Source organism: Nymphaea colorata, chromosome 6, assembly GCF_008831285.2.
Source record: "Nymphaea colorata isolate Beijing-Zhang1983 chromosome 6, ASM883128v2, whole genome shotgun sequence".
NCBI classification, from domain to species: Eukaryota; Viridiplantae; Streptophyta; class Magnoliopsida; order Nymphaeales; family Nymphaeaceae; genus Nymphaea; species Nymphaea colorata.
Genome location: NC_045143.1, coordinates 6,366,678 through 6,382,762, shown reverse-complemented (window position 1 = coordinate 6,382,762; position 16,085 = coordinate 6,366,678). Strand labels below are relative to the sequence as shown.

Genomic DNA, 16,085 nt, shown 5'->3' with positions numbered 1-16,085 from the left:
TATGAATGTAAAAATCAAGTTTAGATTGGATTCAGATTGTGAAATTGGATTTTAGATTTGGATTCAGATATAACTTTTGTTATTCATACTCGATCCAAATTCAAGTCAATGTGTGAATATAAAACACAGATATAATTAAGAGTATATCAAATCTGATCTATTTACATCCTTATATAATTATCGGAAAAAAATAATTCTTTTGCTATGCAAACCATAATCCTAGGAAGAAGTAAATCTTTCAGAACAAAACGATAAATTAATTACTCATGCTCAAATTGTTCCCCTGCGTCTAGAGTCTGTACAGTCCTTTGCTTTTGCTGTATTTGCTTTGCTTATGTTGAGTCTTGGTGTAAGCTAGTTTGTTCACCTATGTCGGAGTACCCTCCCAAAACGGCTCACTAAGTGTGATATTGGGATTCCTTGTTTTGGATGGTCGGCATCGGGAATTCTGTAGGCGGCTTCGGCCATCCTTGTAAGTAAAGTGTAATAGCTTACTTGCTTTCCCTCGTGATGTACTCTTCTCTTTGAAGTGAAATATATTGCGAGTTTTCTTTCCACACTCTTTGTGCAAATTTGTGTCCTTTGTTTTCGAGAAAGCGTTGCGCCCACTTGAACGAGGCGAAGGCTTGCGGCTTACTGGCGAGAGTTTGCCGCGCCGAGCGGTCCGGAGTAGTCGGCCCGTGACAACTGGTATCAGAGCCCAGATTCAGGTCAATCTGGGGAAGCGATTGGAGAGTCGGTGTAGATCGTCGCGCCGACTTGCTGCCGTTGAAGAAGGAGCCATGGCATCATCATATAATCTGCGATGTGCCAAAGGCAAGGAACCAGCCCGTCCAGAGGAGGCGAGCCCAGGCCGTCAAGGGGAGACGAGCCCAGACCGTGGCCAGGGAAACCTGGAAGAGACGGTGAATAGGTTGGTCGCAGATGTGGCCACCCATGAGGAAGCCCTCGGCTTTGCCGCCGAGACCTTTGAGGGATTCAAGGAGGAGATGAAGTTGATGCGGGAACAGATGGCCGAGTCAGTGGCCTTTAACCGTTCACTCTCCGACTTGGTGAAGACCTTGCAGGACGAAGTTGCTGAACTTCGGGCTTCAAATCAGAGACTGCTACGTATTAGCTCATCCAGCAGTAGCCATGAGAGGACCAGTAGGGTCGACGTTCAACGTCCGGCGAAGTACAGTGGTAGCCGGGATGCGAGGGCGATCGACAACTTTCTGTTTCAAGTGGACTACTACCTGGACTTGCAAAACGTAGTAGATGAGGACTTGAAGATAAAGACCGCAGCAATGTTGTTAGAGGGCGATGCTGTGGCTTGGTGGAGGCGGAAGATGTTTGACATTGAGAATGGCGATTGCACAATCGCTACCTTTGACGACTTCCGTAAACAGTTGAAGGGGTACTTCATGCCCGTGGATGCCGAGAGACAGACTTACCGGATGGTGGCGAACCTGAGACAAACAGGTTCCTTGCGGGAATATGTTAGAGCCTATCAAAAGCTCATGTTGGATGTACCTAAGATGCCAGAAAATGATAAGCTTAACTGGTTCATCATAGGGCTCCAATCTTGGGCCCAAGCCGATGTGGAGAGATCAGACCCAAAGACTTTGGAGCAAGCATATGTGGCAGCCGAGCGCTTGGCAGATACCCAACGCAAAAGCTACACTGAGACCTTCAAGCCTATGAGGGAGTCTGACCACAACGGTAAGGAGCAGCAACGAGACGGAAGTGGATCGTCATTTCAGAGGCAAACTGGGGGAAGGCAATTCTTTCGCAGGGAATACAATGGGCCACCAAGAGAAGTAACTTGTTGGGTTTGTGGGGAAAGGCAAGAGGCACGTGTCTGCCCAAAGCGAGTAAGGCCGACAGGGCAGGCCAATGCTGCGAGGGCTACAGAGGCAAGCACTTCAAGGTCATCTGCCAATGCGCTACAAGGTGGAGATGTGGAAGAGTCCAGAATTGGGACACTCCAACTTCTTCACGCCTTGACAAAAGAGGAAGAAACGAAGGTGACAACGACACCTTCAACGGAGCTCATGTGCATAGAGATTCTGGTGAACGAAAAACCTACCATCGCCATGGTAGACACGGGAACCACACACAATTTTATTTCGGAGGAGGAAGTCGGGAGATTAGGCCTCACCCGAGGAAAGGGGGAGTCACGCGTGAAGGCAGTGAACTCAGAGGCAAGACCGATCTACGCCATAGTCCGATATGCAGTTGTGAAGATTGAGGGCTGGTCGGGTAGGGCCAACTTCTCGGTGGTTCAAACAGATGATTTCCAGTTGATTCTAGGCATGGAGTTCCTCTGCGCATCAAAGATGGTGCCGATGCCACACTTACACAGTGTAAGTATCATGGACGAGAGGCACCCTTGCATGGTCCCAGCCGTCCCAACAAGGAAGGATAAAGGTAAGGCCGTGGTAGTATCCACTCTTCAACAAAGGCAGGGCGGAGACTCTAACAGAAGCCTCCCAGAACGAGACCTCACCGTGCAGCGAGTATCGCCGACCAAGCAAGCAACAGATCGGCGGGTGGAGAAGATTCTTCGGCAAAAAGCAAACTCTCGAGGGGAGCCGAAGAAATATCAAGTAAAGTGGATAGGCGAGCAAGACCCAACGTGGGAGTATGCGTTTTGCATGAAGCAATGCTACCCGTTGGACGTGAAGACCTATCACAGCAGATAGCGCTGAGGACGGCGCTTGTTTTGAAGGGGGGAGCCTGTTCCCCTGCGTCTAGAGTCTGTACAGTCCTTTGCTTTTGCTGTATTTGCTTTGCTTATGTTGAGTCTTGGTGTAAGCTAGTTTGTTCACCTATGTCGGAGTACCCTCCCAAAACGGCTCCCTAAGTGTGATATTGGGATTCCTTGTTTTGGATGGTCGGCATCGGGAATTCTATACGCGGCTTCGGCCATCCTTGTAAGTAAAGTGTAATAGCTTACTTGCTTTCCCTCGTGATGTACTCTTCTCTTTGAAGTGAAATATATTGCGAGTTTTCTTTCCACACTCTTTGTGCAAATTTGTGTCCTTTGTTTTCGAGAAAGCGTTCAAGTGATCTGCGCCCACTTGAACGAGGCGAAGGCTTGCGGCTTACTGGCGAGAGTTTGCCGCGCCGCGCGGTCCGGAGTAGTCGGCCCGTGACACAAATTGTGCTTTATATAATTGTTTCTGAGGGACAACCCCCTCGATTTATGTTGAAATCCTTCCGAGCTAAAAACGGTGCTGTTGCTCCAAGTTTCATGATCTTTAACACCGAGTAACTGGAAGATGAATGTAAAAGAAAAAAAATCTGACATTCGAAGCATGGATTTGGAATTATATTAAGACGAAACGCACTGAGATGCGAAATAGCTGTGCTGGGACGGAAAACGCTTGTATAATATATATGTTCCGCGTGCAAGTACGTTTCAGATTGAGCTGTCAGTGTCAACATGGTGCCTGCCGCCACAATATAAGGCGCTCTAGATCAATCCAAAGATAATTTTAATCTAAAGAGCAAATCATGCTCTAACTAATAAAATATTTACTGTATTAGTAACTACCCAATTCACATTCCAAAATAATTTTTTTTTTTTTTACAGGTTCTCCAAAAACTTTCATGAAAGTTCTTGTTTCCATGCAGCAGATGTGAATTATGAGCTCTCTAGAGCAGAAACTTCTAGGAAATGCATGGATTTCTACTTCCATGGCTGCGCTTGATTCCATTAGGCATATAGCAAGAGAATTCAGAAGCACGACGAACTTCTGCTAGATGGCCTTGTCATCTTTCGCTTCTCTATGAATGATTGGATCCTTCCCAATGCGACCTTCAGTGTCTGGTGGCTCATGTTTGCAAAGCAGACTCGAAACCAACCTGGTTCAGAACAATGGCATGATGAGCCTGGAGAGACATTGAGCTTTGCTTCATACACTAAAGAGTTCCACAGCCCTATCTCTCCTTCAAGTGTTGGGGTCTTCAGCAGTGGGCTGAAATTGATCCAACAGAAGAGCCCAGCATTCCCCTTCAAGCAATCAATACCAGCAGCTTTGAGCCCCTCCACAAAGAGTTCATGCCTCTCTCTCAGTCTCTTCCTGTTGGTTTCTATATAGCTCTTTCTGAACTTCGAGTCTGAGAGAATGGCAGCAAGGAGGCCCTGTGTCTGAGAAGAGACCAAACTGAAGCTCGACATTCTTCTGCACGTCTCAACCACTCTGTTGTTGTAGGAACAGAGGACTCCCACCCTAAATCCAGGCAGCCCAAGGTCTTTGGATAGACTGTAAACTATGTGAACTCTTTCACTGTCTCGGTAACCTCTAGAGCTTAAGATTTCTGCTACACTAGTGAATTCTGATGGGTGGAAGACAGAGCCAGAGTAGATCTCATCAGAGATGAGGTGGATATTTTTCTCGATGGCAAAGTCTAGAATCTCCTCCAGAACGGATTTTGAGATTGTTATCCCAAGTGGGTTTGATGGATTTGTGATGACAATGCCCTTCACATTGATGTTCATCTTTCCGGCTTCTCTGTATGCACATTCTAAGGCTTCTCTTGTTATTTCGAAGTTGTTTGAGCTTTTACAGCGCACTGGGACAATCTTGGCTCCTGTTCTCCATCTAATATCTCTGTCAAACCTGCAAAAGTACAATAACCAGTTTTATGATTTTGAGCAAGACAAAGTCATCTGCAAGAGAATAGCTAGCTTTTTTTATTCTAATTTTTATCTTGAATGTGCCAATCATCGCATCTGTTTGTCAGCATTCTCCATATAATTTTTCTGCTCTGGTTACTTCTTAGTCATTCTTGTTACTGTCATGTTGTTAAGGCTTACCCTGGATAGTAAGGAGTAGGGACAAGTAAAGCTTCTCCTGGATCGGCTATGCTAAAAATCAGTAGCTCATTTGCTGCAGTAGCTCCTGCTGTCAGCACTATCCTTTCTGGATCAAATTTGACTCTCCCTCCTCTTACTTCCTCCATGAAACTAGCCATTGCCTGTTGAGTTCAAGAAATTTATAAGATGCCCATCAGAAAAGGACGCAGTTCTAGAAAACAAAGAAGTACAGTACAACATGCGGCAACTTTAGGCTTGGGCAGAAAGTTGTGCAAGTGATTACCTGTCTGAAAACCTGAAGCCCATGGTAATCTTGAAAGAGTGCATTCTCTCTGAAATTTGACATGTAGCTTTGCCAATTTGAATCCTTAAAATGGCCACATAGCCATTCTTCCAAGAGATCAAATGAAACCTGACAATGTATGTAATGTAAGCATTCAAAAATAACAATTGGCAGCTCTGCTAGTGTGATATCAAAGCTGTTCTGCAGGCCTCTTTGTTACTACCTCTTCAACTTTTATCATACTTCACTAGTATCCTCAGATAAAATGTGGTGCACAGATAAAGGAAAAAGTAATTGAATTCACTTCCTTCTTAGACAATCAAAGGAGTCAAAACTGAAACTTACCTGGTTCTCTGCTAATCCCATCTGAATGACCCCTGAAGGGTTCTTCACAGAATCATAAGGGTCTTGATCATAGACTTTCCATCCGGCAAAATATGGTGAATTCTCTCCATGCGCATCCGACGTCGAGATTCTTGATAACCCAACATGGGTTCTGCAATTTTTGCTGCTTGCTCTTGAGTACTCATTCTTTCCCAGTTTGCAGCATCCACTTACTATGATCTCCTGCACCATGTTTCTGTCCTGAAAAAGCCTCCTCGATCACAAAGCTTATGTTCATAGAGGGAGGGAAAGAGAGAAGGTTTGCATGCAGAGGTTGAAGAAGAAGGACCCGTATTTATAAAGCCTTGCGATCCTTGAATTTTGATTCAAGAGTCGGTTCAAAACTTCTTTCCACATAATCCCAGGCAGCTTCCCATGATCCTTCTAAAAGAGCCTGGCGTTTGTCTCGGGAGCCGAAGCCAGCTGCTGTCTCTGCTATACACACGAGACGAAGATTTAACCAAAACAAGATGTTTGAATAATTTATTTTAAGCTGCATGAGACAAAAAAAAATATGTTGCAAATTTAGTTTAAAAACTTCATCCTGTTTGTATCATGGAGTCCATGAGACTGATTCAACTAAAATATAAATCGATCTGTCTGTGAATGTTCCACAAATTGAATGCAAAAAATGATTACATCAATCTTTTGGGTTGTCTGAATATTTGGCCGACATCAACCAGTTTCAAGTTTTTTCTCTCCTAATGGCCGACTTACTTGCAACTGACAAAATTCCATGCTTTATAGCTAATCTTATTGACAAGGGCTTCTGGACATCTGCATTTCTACATCAAATCCATTCTTTTGTTGATGAGTAGCTATCCTTCTGCTAGGTTAATGTGATTGGATTCAGGAGGTTGGATTTTATTTTTTTCTCCATGATAAAGCAGACCGAAAGTTGGAAACCTGTCTAAGATAAAGTTCACATAGCTACAAGTGAAGCCCGAAATCGTTAGTTGCCAACGTTCTACCCAATCTCACACATGATGAAAGAACCAAATTCATGTCGTCGCCCCATTTGGATCGCATCAGACATAATGTGTTAAAGTTAGTAAGGAATCTTGAAAAGGTGGGCCGGTAGAGAATGGCACGCCTTATGACAACTAGATAAGACCTGCTGGAAAGAAGAGATAGGCATTTGAATAATGATCCACATGATTCTGCAGGTATATATATATATATATATATATATATATATATATATATATATATATATATATATATATATATATAAAGAAATTAGCTGGAAATTATGATTTTTTATTTTTTATAATAAAAAACCATCGAAAAAGATAAATTCAATCGTTAAAATTCGTCACCAAGCAAATGCACTTGATGGTTTTTAGCGACAGAAAATAAAAAAAAAGAACTATTTGACCATAGAGGTAGCTGACTATATTCAATTACTCTCTCTCTCTCTCTCTATATATATATATATATATACACACACACATTAGGATAAAGCGTTTATAGGCAAAGAAGTTTTTTATGCTCGAATTTTTATATAATTTCTAATTAAACTATTCGCTTTTAAGCTCTATAAATAAATTTGCATAGGCATGCAAACTAAAAAAAACAAGTGATAAATTTTAAAAAATAATAATGTAAATTTCATCAATTTAGTACTTTTCAAAACAAGGCTAGGCCGAATGCCATGAACATTATATACATTTAATATGACCCCCTCTCTCTCGCACACATGCAGCTTGCCAAGAGTCCTAGTTTTGGAACAACTACTTTTGCTTGGACAGTCTTTTTGTTCTTTCTCATGGCATGCAATGCTTTCCTTCCCCCTTCTTCATTGATAGACCGTTTAGCCTGCTTGTCTTTTAAAAGACAGTCTTCCATAACTTAACCCAAAAGGGCACACCAGCATATACAACATGGACGCGAAGGACCCACATGTCTCCACATTATTCATCATCAATATGGGTTGAATAATATTCATAAATCATAAAATATATATAATGTGTTTACCTTAACATGATCATATATTATAATGATATCAATAGCTAGCTAGCTCCCAAAGGGAATTGCATGCACCAAATATGCACCACTTGGTGGGTCTACCTTTTAAGTATGCTTGGGCATCGTGCCCGGGTATTCGACTGGTACCCAGAACCCAGCTTGATCGGGCCCGAGCCCAAACCCGAAAAAACCTGCCCGAGTTGGCCTGATGGGTATCGGGTGTCGGATCAACCTCGGGCTCGAGTATTGGGCAGCGGGCCGAGTCGGGCCCCACTCTTATCGGGCAGGGCGGATGCCCAAGTCTACTTTTAAAGGGAAACAACTCCGACCGTGATGCCTTGCAAGGAAGTTTCTGCACTCACGGCTTGTCCAAAGCTTGACATTCAAAAGAAAGACACAAACTAAAAAGCTTATAAACATGCTTATCTGTTGTTTCTAAAAGTGAAAGCATGCAAAAATCAATCTTTAACATGATTGCTTCTTTTATAAGATTAATTAATGAAAAGCCGAAGTGGTTGGCGATAATTAAAGGCAAGTCTGGGTTTGTTGAGATTTTGACGGGTGAACTCCTGACGTAGATTGAGAATATTTGGTAAAGAATTAGAAGCTAATAATGAACTATTTCTTCAGATTCATATGTAGTTAACTGAACCCATTTGATGAGGACATTGCTGAATGAAGATATGCTTCTTTACTAGGCAATAAGTGGTTATAATATTGACCTAAGAGGGGGGGCGAGCGTTACACCCATGTCATGTGCTCCACCACTTGCAGGCCGTCACGTGATTATGTGAGGGGTATTATTTCATCTTATATTTTTACTTTTTTTTTTTACAAGATGGTTTTTGTTTCTGGTTATTTTAATCATTTTTGCACCGTTTTTGCGTTGCATGCAGTAATGGAGAGAATGATATTTTGGTAATTTATTAAAAGTAAATATTTTATATTTTTTTACTTTTTTTCACTTTCATTTTTATCTTTATAAAAAGTTTTTTTAGTATAAACTAAGGGTATTTTAGTCATTAATTATACTGACCCATTAATATATATATATATCTTTTGGGGTTTCTAGTTCCTAGTCGGCTCCAAAATCCAAATCTAATCATTGGATTTCCTGGATTGTGATGGTCGGCTCCAAATCTAATCTTTTTGGATTTCTTGGATCCAGTATCCCTGCCTTTCCACTCATCTTATGACACTAGTGGCAATTCTTTGTTTGTGTGATCCTCCTTCTCTTTTTGGGTGCTTTTTACTAGCCAAAGTTTATCATTGGTTACTTTCCTCAGCCATACAATGATTTCTTATACTATTTATTTGATTGGCTTAGCTCATCTTGCAAGAAAAAAATTCAACCCAGTCGTCTCAAATTAAACCTTGCTTGGAGTTTGTGGTCGAGTGAGCGAGAGGGTCAATCCCACCCCCCGAAGTGAAGCCCGAAGGCCCTCCATTCCCCCTGCCTCCGAGCTCCTAAACTGCATCAGTGTCATTGATAGAACGAGACACCCTTCAACTTGAATGTCGTGCTCTACCGTTTTAAGATACAGGAACATAACGCCCACTAGAATCGAATTAGAGACCTGTCTTTTACAAGCCTCTAACCCGATGTTTCATAAGAGGTTGCATCTTTATTTGAAGAACACTATTATAATTATATTTAATATTTGATTGTTAGATTGAGAAACAACATTCGTTATTACATCATATTTTTCATGTTTTCGAAAACAAAACTAAGTTATTGTTGAATCATGTGAGCCTTCAAGAAAGCAATATGCAAGTTTTAAAAATTGTACATCGATTGTACATAAAAGTAGAATTTGAATCCGATCGCTGGCTCAGAGAATTGGCCGATTCAGTGATTCACAGATGAATCAGATCCGAATTGGCAGTAGGTACTATTGCATTTACGGAAAAATGAACAGAGAAATGTATATAGAATAAAAAATAAAAAAGAACTTATTTTTAAAGTATTTAAAATATAAATGTATAGCATGTGGCAAACACTATAGGTCCACCTAAAAAATTAGATAAATCTTATGTTTTTGGTATAAAATTAGAGCAATAAATCTAAGATTCACAATTGGCACCTGAAGCTCTTGAGATAATGTATTTGAGAAATTAAATGTGGGGAGAAGATAATTGATCATTGAGTTGCGATGTCAATGGATCAGATTCAGATAAAATATCCGACAGCGCACTACTTAAAAAAAGTAAAAAAGGTTAGACAAGAAAAAAAAAACTTCCAACATCCAATTAAAAAATCAGATTCAAAATTGATAAAACAATCATAATCGGATTTAGTTTTAAACAAATTTGTGATAAAATTCAGATTCAGATTTGAAGTTAAAGTCGGATTCTGCATCAAACGTGAAAATAAAAGTCGAATTCAGATTGTGAATTTTAAAAATCAGATTAAGATATGGTATAAACATTTTTTTATTTATATTTGAATTTAAATATGTGAATATCAGATAAATTGAATGCGAAAAGAATCCGATCCATTAACACACTTGAATATGGTTCAAGTGTGGCATCTTCCCTCATTTGCCATTCTTAAACGGTCCACGGGGCATCGCCTATATAATTGCGCGAACTACCCATTTCCCGCCGGAGGCGGGGGCGGGACCATGGACCGGAGGGTCGTCTGCGGACTCCTCGCTTGGGTGGCGCTTGTTGCCGTAGCCGAGTGCTTGAGCTCCCAGTCTCATGAGGAGGTAAGTCCTAACTCCTAGGTCACGAATTTTGCCTCCGGTGGGTTTGATCTGGCTTCGGAACCCCTGGAGAATTGGTCTTCTTCCACTAGGGTACGGTTTTATTGGATGGAAAATTTTCCAAGTTGTGCCTCTTCCGTCGTTTCTTCACTGTTTGGTGCTTAATTGGTTTTCGTTTTCTTCTTCCATTTTTTTGCCTAGACAGATTGGTTGCAGCAAGACGTGCGTTGCGGAGAATTGTAATTGTGAGTACCTTAGGTCTTCTTAATCTGTTTCGACCATGTATAAATGACATGTTATGTGATCTCAGATGGAATTAGAGCTTTGGTTGGTTTGAATTTATCGTAACGGTTGGATTTAGCATATCCTTTTGAGTGTTTGCTTAGGCATGAGTTAGCCCAGGGGTTGGAATTTAAGTGTAGTCAACTCTTTCATTGGTGATAATTGTATTTCTATTTTAAGCATTCGGAAATTTCCCGATAGGATAATGTGGTTTTCATATCTTCAGAAGAATAGGGAGAATGTGACGAGATCACATATGAATGCACACATTCATGTATATAGAATTATAGATATATACTGGACTGCGGAGAGAGAGAGAGAGAGAGAGAGAGAGAGAGTATGCTGTCAAGCCGTAGCCTAGGTAGTTAGATGAGTCTAGAACTCAGGTGGAATTAGGCAGGGCTATGTGCATTACGCAGTCCTCTCCAAAAACTGAAAATCAATAAAATGCAGGACTAATTGTTGAAATTGGTAATGAAACTGAAACATTTCTCAACATGAAACCTATAACTATCAACTTGTAGCAGTAAAACAATTAACACATACATTCATGTAAACACATTAAACGTTTCATAATATGATAATGAACATAACTAAAAGCTTGGAAGGTCAAATTTAATGAAGTTAAACATTTAAGGCTTACAAGTTATATGGAATAAGAAAAAGACTGACAACTAAATATCAATGTTTTTCTACGTTAAAGCATGAAAAATCTTATCATTTCCTAAATGCAACTATCAAGGTATGTCACATGGGTGTGGGATGCAGGTGCGGGATATGAAAATCTTTAAAAAAGTTTAGGTGCGAACTCAACAAGGATAAATATCATCTATTTATATTTCTAATATGTTATATAGTTAATTAGCTATTTAATAGCCTTATTTTTGTATAGTTAAGTCATTATAAACTTTATGTATTAGGGATTTTTTTGTCGAGTGCACATTGAAAATGGTCAATTTTGGCTAGGTTTGGCTTATCACACTACACGTGTTGTGTCTGAAAAGCACCAGCACCTGAATTGACACAGGTTTGGCATTGGTTTGGATGCACCCATTTGACATAGCTGGCAAGAAAACTTATATGTAAAAAATAGTAAAAGAAAACTGCTTGTTGTAATCCTAAAAGAAAACTTAAAGTTAATAATTTAATTTGAAAGAAAAAAGAGATCATGAATCCTTTAGAATCGTATGTTTTATGTAAAATTGCTTGTTGTATAGCTGTCCTTAGTTATAATTCTAAGAAACAAGAAAAAGTAGGGACAATATAACACACTTATAAGTAAAATAAAGTTAGAAACCTAAAATAGAATACAAAATTTCAAAATATCATAGTATGTGGATTGTAATTGTAACCTTGGTCCATAAGTGCACATGCACACACGCACATACTTATATCCTTTTAATGCAAATCACATGTAACAACAAACAAGTGAAAAAAATCACAAAACAAAAGAAGAAAAAATTGTCCTACGAAATGAAAAAAACAAGAATAAGGAAAACACAAAACAAAAGAAGAAAAAATTGTCCTACGAAATGAAAAAAACAAGAATAAGGAAAACAACAACGAGAATTTAGGTTGTCAAAGGAAAAGGGTGAAGATTATTGAGCGCCTAGGTGAGCCTCAGCTTCCTAGGCAATTTGCTAGGCATTTTTAACTAGTAGGTCACCTAGGAACAGCTACCCTGGTTACCAGCTAAGCCTGAGAGTCTTGCGAGCCTAGGCACAAGCATAGTTGAGTTTTTGACTATGTAGGTCCTAGTTCAGCTTGGTGATGATTAGGTTAGTTTCATCCGTTGTCACCTTTTCTTGTCATTTGTTTACCTCCCATGTCTTTGCTGAACTTTAACCTGCTTTGTCCTCAGTCTGACAATATCAGCACCAGTTAGTTAGAAACTTAGATATAGCTTTTCTTAACTGGTGTTATATGCCACTTGATTATAGTCAGTTCTATTTCAGAATCTTGAGTAGAAAAAAAAAAATTACTAAAACCTGCTAACAATATAGTTTGGTATGTTGATTTTGGTGAATTGACAAGAAACAGCATTCAAGGTTTAATTGATCAGTCGCCACCTGGAGAGACTATTTCGAGAATAGCAGTCTTATGTTACACAGCACGAGCTAACTATATTCTACAAACCATGCTGTTTGTTTTTCTTCTTAGTTGATTCAGCAAAATATCTTAGTTCTTTTATCTGTAGCTCTTGGTATTAGATATGGAAAGTTTTGTGGAGTAGGATGGAGTGGCTGTCCTGGAGAGAGTCCATGTGATGATCTTGATGCTTGTTGCAAACTTCATGATGAATGTGTGGAGAAAAAAGGTAATCTCTTTTCTCTCTCTTTATACTTCCATTTTTTTAAATTGAAATTGGTAGGGAATGTTGTAATTTACGAAGGAGTTCTTTGCTCTTGCAAAGTTTCTTTTGGAAGCATTTCGGAAACTGTAGTCTTCAAAAAATACTGGCATCTCTGAAAAGGGCTAAGTGAAGAAAAAGTTATAAATAGTTTCTTAGCTTTTCCCTTGTGAAAATACCAAAAATCGTACAGAAATTTTGCTAAAATGAAAAGGAAAAATAGAAAAAATATACTTAAGGTACACAACAAAGAATACAAAAATATATAAATGGGGAAGCTTTACAAACAAAAGTTCTTATGCATTTCTGAATTTCTTTTTTGATAAAACTGTCTGTTGTAGTGTTGTGTAAAAGGGTAACTATGGAAAGTTGATAGCTTACTTCTCCTTACATTACGGAATTAAGTCAAAATTGCTTTTGAAATGTCAATCAAATTGGAAGATAAATTTGTTAACACTGTCGGTTTTATGTTGTTAATTGCTATTTACTTGCTGCATCTGTATGTTGTTGTTATTCTTTGGCTCTTTCACTTTTAAACAACATATCTAATTGATATTAGTTCCTTTTTAAAGCTACCAGTTGTTTTTCTTTTCATTGGTTTGAGGTGTCCTGGCTTTTGTCAAATAAGTAGCATTTGCTTGCCGATGGCTCAATGCTACTAAACCTGAGTACCTTCAGAAATTCAGAGTATTTAAAAATTGTAGTTGGCTTCTAGTGTCTACTTGGTATATAGGCTAGTTGTTTATTCTTTTCACTATTCTGGTGGTTCCTTTACAATCGTTGTGGCTGACCTCAAAGGCTGGCAGTTCATGACTTCAATGGACCAGTACATGTGCTGTCACATTGTATTTTTAGTTATTGCTTAACTGAGGTCGGTAGGAAGTAGTCCATAAAAGTCAAATGGTCATGTGCTTAGAATTCAGCTAATCCATATGCCACGAGTTTTTTTTTTTAGGTTTATTGTGCTGTTGGGTTTCTGAAACATTGCTGAATTGGCTACTTTAACAGGAATGATGAACGTGAAGTGCCATGAGAAGTTTAAAAATTGCATCAGAAAGGTAAAGAAGTCTGGGAAAGTTGGGTTCTCTCGAGACTGCCCATATGAGACAGCAATGCCAGCAATGTTACAAGGCATGGATATGGCAATTCTTTTTAGCCAGATAAGTAGTCCATCCTACGAGTTGTAGAGAAGATCTATTAGTTTAGTCGATGAAAAGGGCATAACCATTGCTAAAGCTTATTATTCTTGCTGTAATGACTGCTGGGACTCACGAAATTTTGTTCGAATTTGAAAGATGTTATAGGTATCATACCACCAGAAATTTTTGAGGTATAATATGACAAAATTGTATAACTCGAGAATATGTTGGGAAAATCTTGATTTTTTTTTAAAAAATTTAAAACATTTAATAAATTTTGAAAAATATAAAAAATAAAAAATCATAAAAAATACGAAAAAAGTGAAAAAACCTGTATTATTTTCATGTTTTTTATGTTTTGATGTTTTTTTTTAAAGCCCATTTTTTTATGTTTTATACGGCTGATTGTTTTTTGGCGTATTATACGTGCTTTTTTTTTTAATAAGTCACGTTTTTCACACTAAATGAGCATCCTTATGACATAACTTCACATGTACACATCAAGTAATTTGTTTATGTTGTTCATGTGTACGACGCAAACTATTTCAGTTCACGTTACATTCGTATTTTTTTCGCACGCCGATGGCTTTACTTTCTTCACTACCACTAATTTGTTTCAAATGCACATCAGACAAAAATTTTCACATTTACATACATAACTTGTTTCACATTCATACAAACAAGATATTTTTCTCATTCACATTATATAATCAATTTTACACCATGAGTCAAAATAAAACATGATCTTATTTTCATAGGTTCATCATTGCCAACTACAAGAGATATTTCAAAAAAAAAGTTTTGCCTCGCTGGTCCGTATGTGAATATCATAATAAGATGGACATCCTAATAGAAACTATCTCCTACCAATTGCATAAAATAAGAGTGTAAATTTCATCGTCAGCCATTCATATGGAGGACCATCAACCATGACTTGATCGTCCTAACCCTAAAAGTCAACAAGCGAATAGAAGTGTCAAATAGTGCTAGTATACACATTTTCACAGATGATATATGTGATATATTATGACATGGTGTTTGGTGACGTATCAAAATAAAGATGGCATACTTACAAAAATCAGTAATATGTGAATAAGATAATACCATAAATGATGTTAGACTTGCTGATGAGGAAATCATCTCACATATTATGTTATATGACCCTTTTTTGTTTGTCGGTTACTCTTTTCTTCGTGTACGTGTTGCTCAAGTTTATTATCGTTAACACTCATCAAGAGTAAATTGATTGCCATCTTATTTGTGATGTATTAAGAAGTTATGTAGTACTTATAAATCTTGACTTGTGTGCACAATATAGGACATGATTGTATAGTTCCTTTTTTGTTTTAATTAGCCTAGCCTCACCAATAATAAATTCCAATACACTAACGACGCTTTCTGTATGGGTTAAGAACCCATGATTGGGATCTTGCAACCAGAAGATAATCTTTACCTATATAAAATGGATCATACAATTTAGTTGCTATTACTTCGGAGTGTATGTTATTGAACAGGATTAAAGTTACGGAATTTTAGTTGTTGCCTTATAGCATAAGATATGTAAGAATAAGAATATAACACTGGAATATTATTATTTCCATTTATTCATTGCAGAATCCTTTTAGCTCATTTTGTACTTTTATGTCTGAAGTACGATATTGGGATTCCAATGCCCAGAAACTCGGCTAGAACACTCAAGTTCATGAGGAACACATTGTTAGGCTTTGTTTACTCTTATTTCAGCATTGCTTTCATTACGTTGGGCGACCACCTCTACACTTCACTGCTATTTGCCGGGCTGGGTTTCCTTTCACCGTTAGAAAGATCAACTACTTAATGGTTTCTCAATCCTCTTGGCCAGAAAGCTGAAACTCGTTTAGAGTTTTCTTTTTTTTTTTTGTGCTGTCGAGATTGACAAAATTTTGCCAAATTTCTGGGCTGGTTCTTTCCTGGAGAAATTTAGAGGTTGGACTTGGTGGTATTAGTGTATGAACTTAGACCTCATACTGAACCGAAGAATTGATGCGCCATACATTAAGTAACTGCCAATAGGCCCAATATTACATACAGAAAATCCTCCGGTCGACGGCTGGATGACCGGAGCATTTCACCTCCTGTCTCTCTCTCTATATCTATCTTCGTCTTCTTTCAGTCTCGTCTCCTGGAG

At 38.7% G+C, this 16,085-nt stretch overlaps 2 protein-coding genes across 3 annotated transcripts; one reads left to right on the top strand and one right to left on the bottom strand.

Moving 5' to 3' along the window:
* Nucleotides 1-3,721: 3,721 nt before the first annotated feature.
* Nucleotides 3,722-5,573, bottom strand: LOC116255951 (1-aminocyclopropane-1-carboxylate synthase 7-like). Its single transcript, XM_031632043.1, has 4 exons — nucleotides 5,433-5,573; nucleotides 5,088-5,216; nucleotides 4,805-4,965; nucleotides 3,722-4,607 (listed from the first exon to the last, which is right to left on the bottom strand). Exons 1-4 carry the CDS (start codon nucleotides 5,451-5,453, stop codon nucleotides 3,722-3,724), a joined length of 1,197 nt encoding a protein of 398 aa, XP_031487903.1. The 5' UTR covers nucleotides 5,454-5,573.
* Nucleotides 5,574-10,000: 4,427 nt separating this feature from the next.
* Nucleotides 10,001-14,133, top strand: LOC116256120 (probable phospholipase A2 homolog 1). 2 transcript variants are annotated; one of them, XM_031632339.2, is made up of 4 exons: nucleotides 10,001-10,150; nucleotides 10,353-10,392; nucleotides 12,627-12,746; nucleotides 13,788-14,133. In XM_031632339.2, exons 1-4 carry the CDS (start codon nucleotides 10,064-10,066, stop codon nucleotides 13,964-13,966), a joined length of 426 nt encoding a protein of 141 aa, XP_031488199.1. In that variant the 5' UTR covers nucleotides 10,001-10,063; the 3' UTR covers nucleotides 13,967-14,133. The 2 variants fall into 2 exon arrangements, with proteins under 2 accessions (XP_031488199.1, XP_031488200.1); XM_031632340.2 differs by having other exon boundaries at nucleotides 10,029-10,150; nucleotides 10,349-10,392.
* Nucleotides 14,134-16,085: the final 1,952 nt, after the last annotated feature.

Excerpts from the sequence above, each read along its gene's own strand:
- LOC116255951 (XM_031632043.1), bottom strand. The coding sequence starts at position 5,453 with ATGGGATTAGCAGAGAACCAG. Across the intron at positions 5,217-5,432 it reads TGGGATTAGCAGAGAACCAG|GTTTCATTTGATCTCTTGGA; the intron begins GTAAGTTTCAGT and ends ATACATTGTCAG. Across the intron at positions 4,608-4,804 it reads CCTACTCCTTACTATCCAGG|GTTTGACAGAGATATTAGAT; the intron begins GTAAGCCTTAAC and ends GTACTTTTGCAG.
- LOC116256120 (XM_031632339.2), top strand. The coding sequence starts at position 10,064 with ATGGACCGGAGGGTCGTCTGCGGACTCCTCGCTTGGGTGGCGCTTGTT. Across the intron at positions 10,151-10,352 it reads GCTCCCAGTCTCATGAGGAG|ATTGGTTGCAGCAAGACGTG; the intron begins GTAAGTCCTAAC and ends TTGCCTAGACAG. Across the intron at positions 10,393-12,626 it reads CGTTGCGGAGAATTGTAATT|CTCTTGGTATTAGATATGGA; the intron begins GTGAGTACCTTA and ends TTTTATCTGTAG.